At 39.1% G+C, this 17,820-nt stretch overlaps 1 protein-coding gene across 2 annotated transcripts; it reads right to left on the bottom strand.

Moving 5' to 3' along the window:
- Nucleotides 1-3,185: 3,185 nt before the first annotated feature.
- Nucleotides 3,186-16,059, bottom strand: LOC119475808 (multidrug and toxin extrusion protein 1-like). Of its 2 annotated transcripts, none has more exons than XM_037748864.1 (17): nt 15,771-16,045; nt 15,470-15,659; nt 14,273-14,374; nt 14,043-14,111; nt 13,757-13,905; nt 11,401-11,443; nt 11,220-11,264; nt 10,961-11,058; nt 10,675-10,772; nt 8,699-8,880; nt 7,334-7,442; nt 7,126-7,201; nt 6,782-6,851; nt 6,546-6,678; nt 6,358-6,452; nt 4,979-5,042; nt 3,186-4,883 (listed from the first exon to the last, which is right to left on the bottom strand). In XM_037748864.1, the coding sequence occupies exons 2-17, from the start codon at nt 15,656-15,658 to the stop codon at nt 4,645-4,647; spliced, it is 1,761 nt and encodes a 586-aa protein (XP_037604792.1). In that variant the 5' UTR covers nt 15,659; nt 15,771-16,045; the 3' UTR covers nt 3,186-4,644. The 2 variants fall into 2 exon arrangements, 1 of the variants encoding a protein (XP_037604792.1); XR_005203889.1 differs by having other exon boundaries at nt 4,758-4,883; nt 6,616-6,678; nt 15,771-16,059.
- Between the last annotated feature and the right edge of the window lie 1,761 nt (nt 16,060-17,820).

The raw sequence follows: 17,820 nt of genomic DNA, 5'->3' as shown, positions 1-17,820 counted from the left end.
GTTTTTTTAACCCTCTGAGACCCACCCGACCGACTTTACTGTCTTTCAGAAGCTCTAGCAGGTTTTAGAGCTGGAGTGAAGCTACAGATATCATATGAAACTAATCCATCCAATCATGTCATAATAGCTTGTCGCGAAGAAGGCTAAATAATGCTCCAAAGTTAGACTAAATTCTGGCGAGGGAAAAATGGCATGGTCATTTTCAAAGGGGTCCCTCGACCTCTGACCTCAAGATATGCGAATGAAAATGGGTTTTATGGGTACCCACGAGTCTCTCCTTTACAGACATGCCCACTTTTATTATTTTTGCCTTCTAAAATGATGTGTTTGAATATTTCTGCATACTGGGGTCCCTAAACAGTCTTTATATAAATTGAATTATATAAATTGGTTATCACTGTAAAGCTGAGACTCTTGTGGATCCAATGAGCCCAACTGTATTCATGTGTGATGGTATTAGTCCCCATAGTAGCCATTTCATTTTACTGAGACCATTTTTTGAAACTTAACCTCACTGTTTAAAATGACCTGTGGTGACCTCTAGGATAATCACAGCCTCATGAAACTTTACAGACAAACAAGTAGAGACCTAGGGCATTCAGAGGATGGATGGTTTTCCTAGGTAGATTGACAATAAGGGGGTATCTGACCAGTTTACAGAAGAAAAGTGTTCACCATCCAATCCCCAAAAAAAGCAATTCTTGCAGAAATCTCCAAAATGTCAAAAGTTTTTGAAACCAAATCACAGCATCGCTTTTTCCTCAAGGGCTTGGTGTCTTAATGTGGTATTTTGGAGGGATTATTGATCATTTTTATCAATTTTTGAGTGGTATCAATCCCAAAATTTCTGCAACAACGTGAGACATAATAGAGCATGGGAATAGCCATCATATAATTTTATCATGATGTTGTAAACCCTTATACACTTTTACAATTTATTTTGAATAATTAATTAATTAATTAACGTTTATTTGTGATTTACGACTAGAACTTGACACGTAGTGCTGAGCATCATCTCAAATTATCTTCAGGTTCCCAGCTCTCAGATGATGTACACCACTTCTACTGCTGACCTGCTATCTCCCCCTAAAGACCCCCCTAAAAAAGACAAAAACGTGTCTATTGTGGGTCTCAGAGGGTTAAATACATGTCACTGAAATTTACAGATATCAGTAAATAAAATGTCCACAGGATTCATACTATTTTGTGATACAGTAAATTATAAATTTACTTGTATTTTTTAGATGTGAAAAAGGCATAGAAGGTGTATGAGTTGGGATATGTCATGATGTCACTATTGTTGCTTTAGTTCAGATAGGAACTCAAAAGACTCGGGTAAGGTTTAGCTTTTACTGTAATAACTTGTGATAAAACAATGATTTAGCCGCTGTTGTTTATTCTGCCCTTCAATGTGGCACTGGACGTTCACTGCCAGACCTCAATGACTTCCGTCATACTCTGCACTTCAGTGATTGGTCAAAGTGCTGAAGATTACCTCTTCTCCTAGATGAAAAAAAAGGTCAATCAGTGATTTCAGTCACCTAAAATATACTATCCATACTAAAAGTAGTAATATCTAGTAGCGCATATTTGACACAAAATATTAAAGACCCAAAAAAAGGTAAAAAGACATGGATGATGGATTCAGGTAAATGCAGTCGCCAGTATTTCTGGACTGTATCACTAAAATAATATGCAATATCATTAATTGCAGCCATAATTTCACTGACTTCCAGGTATTGTGCTGCATGGCGACACAACCAAGAAGTTAATATGATATTCCTTAAGTCACTGTATCACAAGTTGTATTCTAATGATACTGACAGCAAATCTTTACACTTGTTAGTGATGCCACAGCATGTTACTGATTGCAGTCTCTGCCAAGATTACAGTCTCTGTGAGGAGCCTGAGACAATGTCTGCACTGATGAGCAAGACTGAAGCTCAGACAACGACGTAACCATGTATGAATCAAGCCTGATTTACATGATGAATAACGATAAATTAATATGCACTTTTTTTTATGGTACTGTTGCAAGCTGGTGCTGATGTCAGTTTAGAGAATGCAGTGGGTGCACTGGCTACGTACAGGCCAGAGCATAGTCTTTTATGGATACCTCTAAGGTGAAAGCTCTTTTGAAGTTATCACTATACTGAAATGCATCTGCCAAAATATGTGGTTAGTCTGTACCAAATAAAAAAATCCTTTCAGGAGGGCCTGATTGTGGCCTAAATACAAACACAACTGGACTAAATAATTATTCTGTCAGCTGTTATACACTCTTGTAAGTAAGAATTGGAAAAAACGGAATATGTGAATTAACCAAAAATGTATGTTACACACAAAAAGTAAAACGGGTGTTAAACCATACTTTCCTTTTACTCTATTTTGCTGCTGTCCATTGTCTAATGCTAACAAATGCTGACATGGTCTCATGTCAAGCAGCCTTATGCAGTATTATCATTTTGGGAAATATGCTTATTCTAGGGCTGTCAAAGTTACCATGATAATAACGCGTTAACGCAAATTAGTTTTAAAGCCACTAATTTCTTTAACGCAACTTTACATTTTTTGGTTGTAGCGGGCTCAGTATTAAAGCTAGGTAGAGTGAATTTATTGGCATCATAGGACACATGGGTTCTATGGGTACCCACGAGTCTCCCCTTTACAGATATAGTGTGTGTATAGTGATGATACTGGCATCATATGAAACTAGAAAACCTAAAGAATCCATTGGTACCAACCATGTCATACTAGCTTGTCGCAAAGGAGGTTAAATAACGCTCCAAAGTTACGCTAAATTCTGGGGAGGAGAAACTGGCATGGCCATTTCACCTCTGATCTCAAGATATGTGACTGAAAATGGGTTCTTTGGGTACCCATGAGTCTCCCCTTTACAGACATGGCCACTTTATGATAATCACTTACAGTTTTGGGGCAAGTCATAGTCAAGTCAGCACACTGACACACTGACAGCTGTTGTTGCCTGTTGGGCTGCAGTTTGCCATTTTAAGAGCATATTTTTTATGCTGAATGCAGTATCTGTGAGGGTTTCTGGACAATGTTTGTCATTGTTTTGTGTTGTTAATTGATTTCCAATAATAAATATATACATACATTTGCATAAAGCAAGCCTGTTTCCCATGATGATGGAATTAAATACTTGACAAATCTCCCTTTAAGGTACAATTTGAACCGATAAAAAAATGTGTGATTAATTTGCAATTAATTGTGATTCAATATTTTAATCGACTGACAGCCCTAGCTTATTCGCTTTCTGGTATAGAGTTAGATCAATTCCGCTCTCAAGTCTGTATGGTTAATACGAGGCCACAGCCAGCAACCGGTTGCTCTACCAGTATGGACTAATCAAATTACACATAACTTGTTAATCAGTGAGCTCTAGAGGTGCTAGTAGGGGAATTTTGTTACCTTTGGACAGAGCCAGGCTGGCTGTTTCTCCCCGTTTCCAGTCTTTGTGCTAGGCTAACAGGTTGTTTATAATTCATTGGTACAAGAGCGGTATCAATCTTCTCATACAACTTGAATAAGCGTATTTCCCAAAATGTCGATCCACTGCTTTTAGAGGATCTGTAGAGAAACACCATACATGCACGTATTTCAGAAAATCACGTTTGCTGTTAACCAGGTGAATTCTTCATTTGTGAGCCTCAGTGAAGCCTGAGCTAGCTAGTTATCTGCCCCTACACAGAGTGAACAGGTGGTTGATTTGCTCAGTCTGACATGTCTTCATCCAGCCCGCACGTTGCAACGTGAGCGTACAGACCTTTCATTATCATCAAATTTGGCAATGCAGATCAAAGGGAAGAAAAAATAAACCAAAGAAAAAGAGCAGCTTTTCTGTCTTTGATGATGAAAGCACACGTCCACGGATACGCTGTAGCCTAAATATAGCATTTAATCATGCTCTTTCTAATTGTGGCATCCATTCAGACTATATATTTCATAATGAGAACATATATTTCGTCAGTGTCTTGATTGGAAGCCATCTTACACAGCATGTTTCTATATAAAGGAGACATCCCTATACAGAATTTTTTCAGCTCAGCCTTTAATTGGTTGCCTCATTTCAGTCGTGTTTCTTATTATATTATATTTTCCAAAACATGACTAATATACAGTATGAACTGCAAATGTGACTGGGTTTGAATTATTAATAAGAATAGAGCAAGAAATACTATAAATAGATTTAACTTTAAAGACAATTACTTCGGTATGAATGACAAAATGGATCTGAAAAAATTCAACAACTTTTCAAATCTTCCAAGTTATCAAAGTGGTGCAATAATTCCATGTATTTACTGTAATGCTGTTACAGAACATTTTTTTTAAACCTGTGTAGCATATATCATTATAAAGCAGCTATTTTCCCATCATTAGTGCCTAAGAAATGGTAAGAAGGTTCGTGAAAGTGTGAGTATGGAATGGAAATTTGTCATTACAAAGTGCTTCAGATGGTAAGATGGAAGCTGCCAAAGATATGTTGTAGTACGTATAATTTTGCTGCAGATTGAAGGTGTCTATGTTTGTTTTTATACTGCTAAACATGAAGATGCATCTGTACTCTGGAAGGCAGACTCACAGAGCTTTGTTTCGTGTTGCACACATGAGGTCTAATAATGGTCACTCGTGTAATTCAAGCAGCCTGATGAGCAACTCGCTGATGAAGACTCCAGCAGCGAGGATGATGAACATGAGCAGCACAGCGAGGCCACGTCGTACCACCAGCTGCCTGACTGACAGAGCCACGTCATCTGAAGTCTGCTGACCTGCAACGAGGGCTTCCTCCTTCCCCTCCACTGGACTCAAAGAAGTGGATCGACTGGTCTTCATGTGGGTCTGTTTCTCACCAGAGTCCAGGGCTGTGAGGGTTATAATACATGATTAATGTTAGTTGTGCAATAGTTCCCAGAAAGAAGATGTCTATATGTAGTTGTAGGTAGTAACTTGTGTTTACCTTTGTTTTCTATCATGAAGATCTTGTTCCTCTCTGTAATGCTGACTCCTGCTCTTACCAGTGCCTATTCAGAGATATTTAAAACAACAACTAAATCACATATTTCAAACATACAAAGACACAGAAAAATAAGCTACAATAGAGAAACGAAGTCCCTCCCCTTTTGGTGTCCCCCATGGGACCTAATTTCGGAAAAAATATGTACGGTAGTCAACAGCGAGAGACAAATATTTTTTTGATCCCGTTTGAATTACGCCGTGAATCACACATATGATGTTTGTCAATTTAAAACATAATTTTGCAAGTCAAGAAAGTCTCAGTTTGTTGTAGGTTCGTTGTAGTATCCTTTAGTTTTGTGTGAAACCGCTCAGTGAACTACATCTCTTGTCTTGCACAATATACGTCACCAACACTAGCTAGCTAGCTAAGTTAGCCATGTTCCACGCACAAATGAAACATTATCTTACCTGATATGTTTTATCCAGAAACTCCTGGTCTTATTATCAGCCGGAAAGCGAAAGAATGAGCGAGACCTGTGTGAGTACATCCCGGTACGATCACACAGGCATTGTAGCTTCAGCGAGAGAGACGTCACTTAAGCGACTTGGGGTGTGTAGTCTTCCTAATTAAGTATTTTCACAGTCTTATGCTTCAACAGTTTTACAACAAACTGCGACTTTCTTGACTTGCAAAATTATGTTTTAAATTGTCAAACCTCATATGTGTGATTCATGGTGCAATTCAAACAGGACCACAAAAATATTTGTCTCTCACATTCATATTTTTTCTGAAATAAGGTCCCACAGTGGTCCACCGTAAGGGGCGGGACTTTGCCTCTCTATACACACACTGTCCACACTGTTGAATTTGCACATAGTTTTAACTACAATAGCAATGGCACTGTATTAATTTAGTTTCCTCCACAGACCGTTTATAAAGATGGATGAGGTGTCTCCACTTCCTCCCACTGTACAGAAGTGAAGCCAAATTATCCCAGATACGGGAGTTGCCATCTTGAGATTTTAACATCATTGTGGCCAGAGTCTGTACAGTAGTAATCGGGGCAGTGGAGCCTCGATATTGAGGTCACCTGCCCCAACCAATCGCGAACCGAGCACGGCCGCAAAAAATTCTTCTTTCTGTGCGCGACAGAATATCACAGCTGTCAATCATGATCATTTAATTTGACGTGTTCTTTGACTTTTTAGTTTGGCCCATGTCCCATCCGCTGACATAATGGGGGCAGGATTTATGATATATACTGCAGCCAGCCACCAGGGGGCGATCAAGATGTTTTGGCTTCACTTTTTGGGGGCTGTAATGTCGTCCATCTTTATATACAGTCTATTTTTCCTCCTGTGAAACAGGGTGTTACTCACCTCGTCAGTGACTTTCATCCAGTTTAGTTTACACAGGAAAACTAAAAAAAACACTGACTGTACCGAAACAGAAATGAATAACCCCAACCACAGCCCTGCAACGGAGATGAAAAGAAGGCATTTAATTTGTTTGGGTGGAAATATGATTAGACTGTCACTTACTTTATAAAAATTGAATCTGTCCTCACCCACAACGCCCATTTTGACAGGGAACATCAAACACACTCCAATGGGAAACCCAATAAAGTAGAAACCCACCAAGTTGCACGCAGCACCAATCTTTTGCTTCCCTGCCCCCCTGACAATACCTCCGGTCACACCCTGTGGAGGTAAAACAAAGAGAAATCTAGAAATCTGTGCGACAAGTCAAAGTTTATTTTGCTCTGTAGAGAGATAAAGTGACTTGTGTGGCGAAGTTTCTCACCGCAAAGGTGTCAGCAACATGGATGAAACCGTACATCTTCATGACATCGGCCACCCTCTGAATAATGTCTCTAAAAGCAAAATGCAAATATGGAAAGGAAATTCTAACAAAGATGGGTGAGTGCGAAGTTGATAGAAATATGTTTTTGCTTAGATTAAATTACTGCATCTACCATGTCTCAGGTAGTGACAGTGCAAAAAGCAACAAGTACAAGCTGTCGAGGGTCAGTGTCCTCTGAAGTTAATATATGATGAATTACACTTTTACATTAAATGAGCTCTCTGTGTGAGGGTCTGCCTGTTAGTTATTGTTTCTGATGTAAGAAAACACAAATCTGCACTTACTTTTCAGTGGTGAAAATGTAACCAACAACATCCTTGGACACGCCAAGACACGCGCCGATGAAACATGAGAGAATGACTGGATTGGACACAAGAAAGACAGCATGTTTAGTAGATCAGAGGAACATCTCCTCTGTAACATAACTAGCCATTGCCTCCCGTATTGGTACACTGCGGTAGAGATTTGTCAGGCTACATATTTGATTCATACATGCACAGATGAGGGAGACCTTGCTGGACAGCTTGGCTTGCTCTGTGTTCCCAGCACCAAGAGCATTTCCAACCCGAACACTGGCGGCAACAGAAAAACCCATTGGAAACTGTGGTGGACAGGATGAGTGGAAAAATGGAAACAATGATTTCATAGCCAGATATAGTAATAAATCAAGATTCTTGGGGATCATCCTGTCTATCAAAACCATCCAGGTATCCACACAAATATTACATAAGCATACATTGTGTTCTATGTAGGGCTGTCAAAGTAAACGCGATAATAACGCGTTCATGCAAATTAATTTAAACATCACTAATTTCTTGCAATTTAGCCCTCCCGCTATTCGATCTTTCAGAGGTTGTAGTGGGCTCAGTTTTAAAGCTAGTTGGAGTGAATTCATTAGCATCATAACGAACATGGGTTCTATGGGTACCCATGAGTCTCCCCTTTACAAACATGCCCACTTCATGATACTCTCATGCAGTTTTTGGGCAAGTCATAGTCAAATCAGCACACTGACACATTGACAGCTGTTGGGTCTGGGTCAACTGGGTCTGGGTCAGTGGCGATTTTAGACTCTTTTTAGGGGTGCTCAAACCACACCTAAATTTCATCTCAGCACCCCTAAAAATACTAGAAAACCTAAGGAATCCATTGGTACCAACCTTGTCATATTAGCTTGTTGCAAAGGAGGCTAAATAACGCTCCAAACTTACGCTAAATTTTGGCGAGGAGAAACTGACATGGTCATTTTCAAAGGGGTCTTTTGACCTCTGACCTCAAGATATGTGAATGAAAATGGATTCTATGGATACCCACGAGTCTCCCCTTTAAAGACATGCCCACTTTATGATAATCACATGCAGTTTGGGGCAAGTCATAGTCAAGTGCTGACTTGACTATGACTTGCCACTGCCACTGACACACTGACAGCTGTTGTTGCCTGTTGGGCTTGAGTTTGCCATGTTATGATTTGAGCATATTTTTCTATGCTAAATACAGTACCTGTGAGGGTTTCTGGACAATATTTGTCATTGTTTTGTGTTGTTAGTTGATTTCCAATAATAAATATATACAGTACATACATTTACATTAAAAAAGCATATTTGCCCACTCCCATGTTGATAAGAGTATTAAATACTTTCCCCTTAAGGTACATTTAGAACAGACAAAAAACGTGCGATTAATTTGAAATTAATCGTGTTTAACTATGGACAATAATGCAGTTAATCGCGATTAAATATTTTAATCGATCGACAGCCCTAGCACTATTTCTTCATCAATCCAAAACATAACAGAAAAGGGTATTTAGAGTAAGAGAGAAATCCTAACTATAAGACAAAAGCAATGTAAGGCAGTTACCATGTAAGCGATAGCAGCCATCTCATAAACTATAGATTGAGCTCCCAACTCAACCTCACTGATGATGCCTGCCAGGAAGCCTGCGATCTCATACAGCCACCACTCCAGACAAAGCATCAGCATGCTGGGCATGGCCAGGTGGAGGAAAGGACCCCACTCCTGTAGGCAGTCTCCTGACCAGCCTAAGAGATAAGAGGAGGTGCATTTGATTCAATGAAACTTATTTATACCCAGCATGTTATACTCCTGTGAGACTTCTTTCATTGTCATGTCTACAATGCAGAACTGAGCCAAAACTGTCATCCATTAGTGTGATTTGTGAACACTACATGAAAGATAAAACAAGAGTCTACAGACATGCTAGCAGCTCTGTGAGGCTGTTCTTAGGCACAGCGGTGCTTTGAGCTAACAGACCCTTTGAGCTAAATGCTAACGTCAACATGCTAACACACCCATGATGACAATTTTAACATGCTGATGTGTAGCAGGTTTTGTTTAACATGTTTACCACCTTAGTTTAGTGTGTTAGCATGTTTATATTTGCTATTTAGCACTAGTACAGCTGATGGGAGTGTCATTAGTTTTGTCAAAACACGTGTTGATATCGATGTACGTTTAAATGATGCCAAAACTGTAATGCTTTACTTTCCAGGTCTGTAATTCTTAAAACTTTTTTTAGGAAGTTACCTAGGAAGAACTATGTAATTTGGCACCAATTATAGATACAATAGAGATAGTGCTCAATTTGCACATGTCCAATTAATTAATTCCAATTCATGGTAAAGCTAGTCTTTTAGTATGTAACTATAACATGGCTTTCGGGTAGCTTTTTTTTAAATTCACTTCTCTAAACAGAAAAATGAATAATGGTGATTCGGCGTGCAGAGTGTGACTAAGAGATTTTTCTTTTTCTGATCTTTGAGTTAAAGTGAGTGATGTTGCGCCCCCAAGCTTCGATGATGATGGCAAGAATATCATGCATGCTGATCTTTATTACAGTAAAGTGAATTAGTGATGAGTCACCCTCATGCATGAATCACACATCAACAATAGCCTAATTTTACGCTTGATCCATGATGACGAAGATACGGAAAAATAGAAATGCATGGCAAGAATAGCATATTGCCAATATTTTATAGACCCCCCAAAATTTCATAAATCATGTCTTCAGGGGAGCTCATGTCTTATTAAGAGGAGCCAAGCTCCTCCTGGCTACCGTGTAGTTCGCATCCTCTGCACAGCAGGTCATCATCTAAATGTGTGAAATTTATCTGCAGGTAAGCAAACAATTCAACAATATAAGTAACCATTAATTAGTTGATAAAATATGACATAAATTGATATTTATGTTTTAATTTGCTTCTTTATTTATTTATCTTTGTATTAATTCCTTTATTTATTAACTCTTTTGTTCATTTGACCTTTTATTTATTTCTGTATTTATTTTTATTAATTTTAAAATGGATTTATTTATTTTTTCATTTTATTTTTTTATGTATTTATTTTGCATTTATTTATGTATTACACATATATTTATTTTTGCACAATTTTCCCTTTGCATTTCACCCCTTATATATTTTCCCAAACTTATTTATTTCTGTATTCTTTTCTTTATACATTTCTTTACAAAAGCTCCCTATGGCTACCCTGTAGTTTGCACCCTCTGCACAGCAGGTCATCATCTAAACGTGTGAAATTTATCTGCAGGCAAGCAAACAATTCAGCACACGTAGAGAGTAAAATATACAATAATAAATAAATGATTAATCTACATACTTTTATGGAGCACATATTTAAATGGAGCTGTTATTTCAAGATTTATTTTTTACTAAGCTAACTCAAGTAATATTTAGTCTCTTTGTCCTAATAAATAGCAGCAAATTAAAAAGTTCTTTCCAGAAATCTTTCAAGAAATCATAAGGAAGTAACGGTCAAATGAAAAGTTATCCCTACAGTAGTAAATCCACTAAACTTACCATCCCATGTAGCTTTGTGCAGTCCCCTGGAGCAGATGTACACAAACAAGAACACAGCCAAGGAATACTGTGAGATGGCATTGGCAGCTGCAGATCCACTTTAGTGGCATCAAGACAGTTAAACAACAACAAAAAGGTGGAAAAACAAAGCATCATTGCCAGTCAAAGAAGTCCTCAAATAAAGCCTCCAGCTGACAATTGAGAATGACTATTAAGTATGATGTATCCTGAAAGATTATGACTCAGTTAAGGAGTACACTATTATGGATATGGTGGGGGTACTCACGCGACCCCCAGATCCAGACGGTTGAGAAAGATGTAGTTGATTATTACATTTAAAACGTTCCCTGTGGCTCCGCATATCACCTGGGGCCACATGATGCCCTGTGAGCCAAAGCAAGCTGTTTAAAAAAACACGCCGTTTCAACACATCAGTGCACCTGCTGTTTGTTACTTTCTCACAGTACACGCTCCTTTCTAAACACTCAAAATGATCTCATTACAGACAACTTTCAGTCATTATTGCTTGCAGTTGTTAAACGCACCTGATTCTGAAGGTACTTCCCCAGCAGCTGGTACATGAAGGCAGCCTGCAGAATCCAACATGAGGCCATGTATGGGGTTAATTAGATCAATAATGCAACACAGCAACCATTCAATACAGCGTATATGGATGGAAATACAAAAAAACATTTAATGCAAAACTTTGGAGGAGGCTGAACTCACTGGCAGAGCTGGCATAAAGATCTTCACATACAGCTGGGAGAGTCTTTATGGCAGACAGACAAAAATGGTAAATACGTTCAATAAATCATATTGAATAACTTGACTCATGAGTATACAGAGTGCTGCAGGAATGAGTCCTAAAACCAGGAAATGAGTTAGCATTTTAGCTTGGGGTGGAACGGTTCATAAAATTCACGGTTCGGTTCATATCACGTTTTTGGTGTCACGGTTTTCGGTTCGGTACAATTATGTTACAGTGAGGCGTTTTCAACATGCTTTTCATTTATTTGGCAAAAAATAAGTTAACAAATATTTGCCTTAACAAAAGTATGGCTTACTTAAGGAACATAAACACTTCTTCATTGTCAAATCTTAATTGAAAGAATAGGTCTTCTACAGTAATTAGTGTAAACAAAAAATGCAGCGTTGTTATTTTCATATAAATATGATGTAATTATAGACTAAGGCCATCAACATAAATTGAAGCATAAGCTCAACCGGAACTATACTAAAAACTGTATAACATATTTCTCAATTCCCTGATTATCAGCTCTTAATTGAAAGATTAGCTTTTCCACTCAAAACGTGCAGTATTTGGAAAAGAATACGGTTGGATTTCTGTGCCACTGTTATTTAAAAATAGTTCATAAATATAAAACACATTACGGGGATTGTGCTGTTGCCCCTCTCCAGTTTTCAATCTGTCACTGCTTGTGTCCCTCATAAAGGGGGCACGTCTGCAAAACATAACTTTTTATCTCCCTCTCTGAAGTGATGTGGTGGGCAATCACAGTTCAGTAATTTTCAGTAGCCCTGGATGTCCATCCGTCTATAGTAAGAGCTACATGGTCTTTGTTGGACAATTCGTTCACAATTCCTAGTCATGTCTGTTAGGGAATTACTGTGTTGCTTAAGTGTATAGCGCAAGTAACGTTACGTTAATCATATGCTGAAATCCAGCGCCAAGACTGCATAAGGCTGCTATAAACCTCCCCAATGCTTTAGTTATGTTTTTTGCCCTGTCTGAATCTGCTTGTAGAGGCTGTTTAAATGCTGCGGGGAGAAGGAGTTACTCTTTCCTACCCGACTCTCTTCTCCTTGCGCTATCAACAGACACACCGGGGTGATGTCTTCATAAATGGTTCACCATATTGGAAGTATTGCAGCTAGCATAAACCACACGTGTTGCACAGTGCTTACACAGTCGCTGTCTGTTTTATCCACCACTTTTCTTCCGTCATTTTCATAGGTAACACTAAATCCGTAATGCTCCCATACAGCAGAGTGAAACGATGCTGGTGGATCCTGTACTTTATCGTGTCCACTCGCCATTTCCTAAACTGACTGACAGCCGCACTCTGCACTTCATCTGTGCCAACTGAGAAGGAGGCTGGGTCACGCTTCATCAATACGTGTTATCTTTGGGGTACAACACGTGCAGTACAATTTGGTCTGTACTCTCCAAAACTGAGCAAATAGCAACGCACAACCGCAGTTTCAGTCACACTGCGCATGTGTTATACCCCATACCTTAAGACCCATGTCAACCCATGTCCCAGCCTACTTCCATAGGCCTTGATTTTAAAGTTTGACAATAAACGGGAGCCTAACTCTACATGAAAAAAATACACACTCTGCCTCATAACTTATTTGAAATGAACCAAACAATACATACATGCCCCGAACTGTGACTAGCGAACCGAACGGTTTGGATTTTTACCTGAACCGTTCCATCCCTAATTTTAACACTTCCGATTCCCTTGTCTGGAAGTCAATGGGTTCTTTGAATGGGTTTTTAAAGAGATGCCTGAAATAAGGTCTGTGGTTAACACAAGTTTAAGAGATTTTAACATTTTGTTCTACGATCTAAAATAAATCATTACCTACCCCACTAGTGAATTTTGAAGCTTTGATATGTCTTAAAAAAGACAGTAGCTATAAATAGCTAAATGAGACTACAAAACGTCCTCACGCCGACTTGACCGACTTTACAGCCTCGTTGTTTATACTCCCCCTCATGTGGCCGTGGTGTAGTTGGTCTATAGCCTAACGTTAGCTTTTTACTTCTGCCGATTGCATTTATACTTCAAAAATCATAAAAGTGGTATTCATTTGTGGAGATTATCTTGCTGAATGTGTAAGTATCATAAATCGTATGTTTACCACAGAGCGTATTTTCAGCAATAATCCAAAACCCAATGGAAAAGTCACATTGGCTTTTTGTCAATGGAACCCAGGGCGATGCTAACTTCCTGGTTGGCCTACAAAAATACGTCATCCCTGGAGCACTGTATTGAGGTCAGTTTGTTCAATTGTATGGCTGTGATGCAGTGATTTTGAAGTGGAGAGGGTTCACCTGGCCACCTCTGCGCTCTGCTTGACAGCCAGCAGAAGGGGCTGAGTGTTAACGAGCACGGCCCAGCAGGGGAAACAAGCTAGGAGCAGAATCAAAACTCCCCTCTGGAGTATCACTCCTACACGCTTTAGGTTACCACTCCCATAAGTCTGCAAGAAAGGGGGCAGAAAAACAAGAAAAGAAAATACTCATGTGCAAGAAAAGGGGTAATTTGACACAGGCATGCTGTGAACAGTATGATCTGGTCAGGGCTGACCTGGCTGCATAAATAAGATTAACTGAATACCTGAGATATGAGAGTATCACACGTTGATGCCAAACCACTGCCAATGCAAATACCTGTGATATTTATTACCTATAATCAAATTAGATATTATTAGACAACAGTCCAGAAAGAAAAGAAAAACACATTCATGCTTGGACAGATAAAAAAACAGTTAAAATTCAATGCTGTGAAAAAGAATGAGCAGTGATGCCTGAGAGCAGAACACCAATAAAAACTAACTGCTCACTCACCGCTATTGCTAACGCGACCCCCGCCAGCTCTGTTTTCCCCAGGTGACCGCAGAACACCATGCTGACGAAGCCGATGAGGAAGCCCATCGTATGTGAAATGAACTGAAAAATAAAATCATGCTCCCTTGTTTTCATAGCTATAAAAAAAACACAAATGAACTTCACCGAACATGAATGAAACATTAAACTCCACATGCAGCACATACAGTCGCTGATGGAGTTATTATTCAGAAAAAAAAAAAGGTTTCAAAAGGCCTCGAGGTAAGAGAAAGTTCTTATTCGTTCTGGCAGCTGACATGTGTTATGCTTTGGTTTTGCTGCAGCTCCTTTCTATTTCCTAACGTCTTTACTACTTCTCTTTTCTCCTTTAGAAAATAGTTTTAGTGATTGCTGGTGTAGGTTTTTGACAGCCTTTGGCATCAAAAGGTTTGCACAAAAGGAAACTAAATGTCCTCATCTATCAAGTTCTAGCTTTGTGAAATGAATGGGAGTCAGTGAAAAGTGGATACATGCTGAAATATTTTTCTAAGTTATAATGTTTCTCTCCAGGAGACACTTACTAATTTATTTCTATGGTATATTGAAAATATTGTTTGATAAATATCTCCAATCTGGTCTATCAAGCATGTATCAAGTCTATACATTAGAGTTTAAGGGTTACTTTTGAACATCTTCAAGTGCTAATTGAGCACAACCAACATATCACACTGTATTTGTCTGATACTGTGACGCAACTAATGCCTTTATTTAGGTCAGTGAGAGGGTGTAATCTGTTTCAGTTAAAACACTGCCACACTTTTATCACTATCAGGCATTTCTTTTCCTAATTAGTCCCAATGGTTTGCAGTTATTACCCTGTTAATTACTGTTATAATAAAGCAGGTGGCAAATTGAAAAGACTTACTGGTACACCACAACCCCGCACTAGAAGTAAAGCAATTTAATCTTTTTCAAATTAAAACAAATCAGACATATTCACGTTTATCATAAGTGAGGCACACTGCAAACTACTCTAAATAATAGTTAGTTTAAAAAATATACAATCCTAACAGCCTCAACAAGACACATGTTCCTGTATTCAATATGAATCACACTCAATCATTCTCAATATTGTTGCAGACTAAGTACCATTATCTCTAAAATGTTTAGTCTGGTGCTGTAAAGTTTGACTCTTGCTGCATCTAAACATAATCTTACCACGGGTCCCGCCAGTTTTAAAAGCTGAACCGTTTCATTCTTGTAGTCCACAGGTACCCACAACTTAATGCTTTTCAGGCAGGATCCGCAGCGTGAGTCAACGCTGTGAGCAGCAGGAGAAGTTGATTCGTCTGTTTTGGACTGTCCATTTACTCCTCTACATGCGTTTTTTGCTGCTAAATCTTCCATACTGAAATGAGATTTGCCAGAAAACAGAACTCAATCCCAAACTGAATGATCGTACAGCACAATTCCCCTCAGACACAGACAAGAAGGCTCGGAGTAATCAATAACCAATTACCTGGATAATAATCAATAACCAAGGCAACGTCCGCCAACCCTACTCTCTCTCTCTCTCTCTGTGAGAGTGGGTATATACAGGACAGTATGCTGGGGCATTGCTACAAGTCAGATCTCTCCACTCTCGGCCCACCAGCAAGCTGTGCACTCCCCTTAAAACTGTGCCAAAATTAAGCTGGTTGTTTTCCACTCACAGATTTTCACTGTTTCACCAAAATTCAGAGGAATGAAAGTGTAAATACACATGCCTTTAATTAAACACACATGACTAGCAGGGCTTTTACCCTGTTTAACTATGTCCTTAACAGAGTATTGATGTATGAAGGACAAAACCTGCCAAAGTAGAGAAGCCATCACTCAACAGAGGAAGAGGCCTAAGGCATCACCTATCTTCCACCTACAATGCTGTACTGGAATCCCTGCCCAGGAGATTAAACAACCATTGACACTTGACCTCACACCTGACATCAACCGACTCTAACGACTCCAACGACCCATGTGGCAGTCATTCACACTAGGCATCAGCTGACTCCAACGACCCATAACTACAATCGTCACACCTAGGACCACCAATGTACTGAGTGGTTTCTATATTCCTGCTAACGACCCTACAGAGGTTAAATTCCTGGGTTCCCTACCATTCAGCCAGAACTGAAGAAGCTTCTTGGATGAGAAGTGAAATGTCTTCAAGAACCTAAAACAAGTCCAGTTGCTGCTGATTTAACCCTTACTCGGATACCATGACCTGGATGACTGAGAACCTTCACAAACACATTTCTATTTAGCCTCCTTCCTGACAAGCTAGCATAACATGGTTGGTACCGATAGATTCCTTAGGTTTTCTAGTATTTTTAGGGGTGCTAAGATGAAATTTAGGTGTGGTTGAGCACCCCTAAAAAGAGTCTAAAATCACCACTGAGCCAGACCCAGCCTCTACTATACATGTAACGAACATCGTGGGTGTGTCACGCCGGTAGTGCATTAAATCAATCAGTAATTAAGATATATGTAAAAAAAAATTGTCGAGGTACAAATGCTAATTATAACCACACCACATATGTGATCCTTAATTTGATTGTGCTTGAAGTGCAACGCAAACGTTTCAAGAGTACAGAGTCTCCTCTCCGGAGCTCTGCCCTCCTGTGGTCGCAGACCCACCTGTCGCTGCTGCTTTATGTCCTTTCTTCTGTTGCATTCTCTGTTTAACAGGAGTTTTTCATGTGACTTTTGTTTTGAATTATCTGTGGGCTTGTCACAACAAGTGACTTCACATGGTCATTGATAATATAAAAAAAAATAGATTAGAGCAGCTTTAAAAGGGGCTATAACTGATATTTTACACTAAGAATATCTCAAATGACAATGTGAAAACAATTTTACAAAGTGAAAGGGGTCGCTCGTAGTGATGAACCTATAGAGATTCATTACCTGAATCTGCAGTTCCCCTCGGTTTTATGGAGCTTTAGTTTCAGCTCATTGTTTAGATGTCCGGTCCGGAACTTAGAGTCACTCTCATCACTTTTATAGTGTTGCTTATGTCCACACAAGGCAACTATTTCTTTCAGAAAAGCCGTAGAAATCCACTGAACGCTGCCTGCTCAGCACCAAACAGCAGACAGACACAGTTAGCAACTAGATGGTGGACAACGTGGAGCATTTTAGCAGCTAAAGAGTCAGATACTCCCTCAGGAGTTGGTAGAAACATAAAATGAGTGAATATTTGCCAGGTGGTCAGAAACATAACTCCACATGAATGATAATGTCGCTCCATAACGGCGGGGTATGTAAATAAGCACCTGTTTGCTAACAACTTTGCTATATCAACTTATAAGGTGATATGTCAATGTTGTGTTCACAGCTTGTTTCCGCCATTCCCAACTGGCCAAAAAAATCAGCTATATATATCAGCAAGCATATTTGCCCACTTCTATGTTGATAAGAGAATTAAATACTTGACAAATCTCCCTTTAAGGTACATTTTGAACAGATAAAAAATGGGTGATTAATTTTTCAGACAATCATGCGATTAATCGTGATTAAATATTTTAATC

This window comes from Sebastes umbrosus, chromosome 17 (genome assembly GCF_015220745.1).
Source record: "Sebastes umbrosus isolate fSebUmb1 chromosome 17, fSebUmb1.pri, whole genome shotgun sequence".
NCBI classification, from domain to species: domain Eukaryota; kingdom Metazoa; phylum Chordata; class Actinopteri; order Perciformes; family Sebastidae; genus Sebastes; species Sebastes umbrosus.
Note: the sequence above shows the minus strand (reverse complement) of the source record. Positions and strands in the feature narration are given on the sequence as shown.

Coding starts and splice junctions, on each gene's coding strand:
- LOC119475808 (XM_037748864.1), bottom strand. CDS start 15,658: ATGGAAGATTTAGCAGCAAAAAACGCATGTAGAGGAGTAAATGGACAG. Junction 14,375..15,469: donor TAAAACTGGCGGGACCCGTG/GTAAGATTATGT, acceptor TTTATTTTTCAG/TTCATTTCACATACGATGGG. Junction 5,043..6,357: donor GGATGAAAGTCACTGACGAG/GTGAGTAACACC, acceptor ATCTCTGAATAG/GCACTGGTAAGAGCAGGAGT.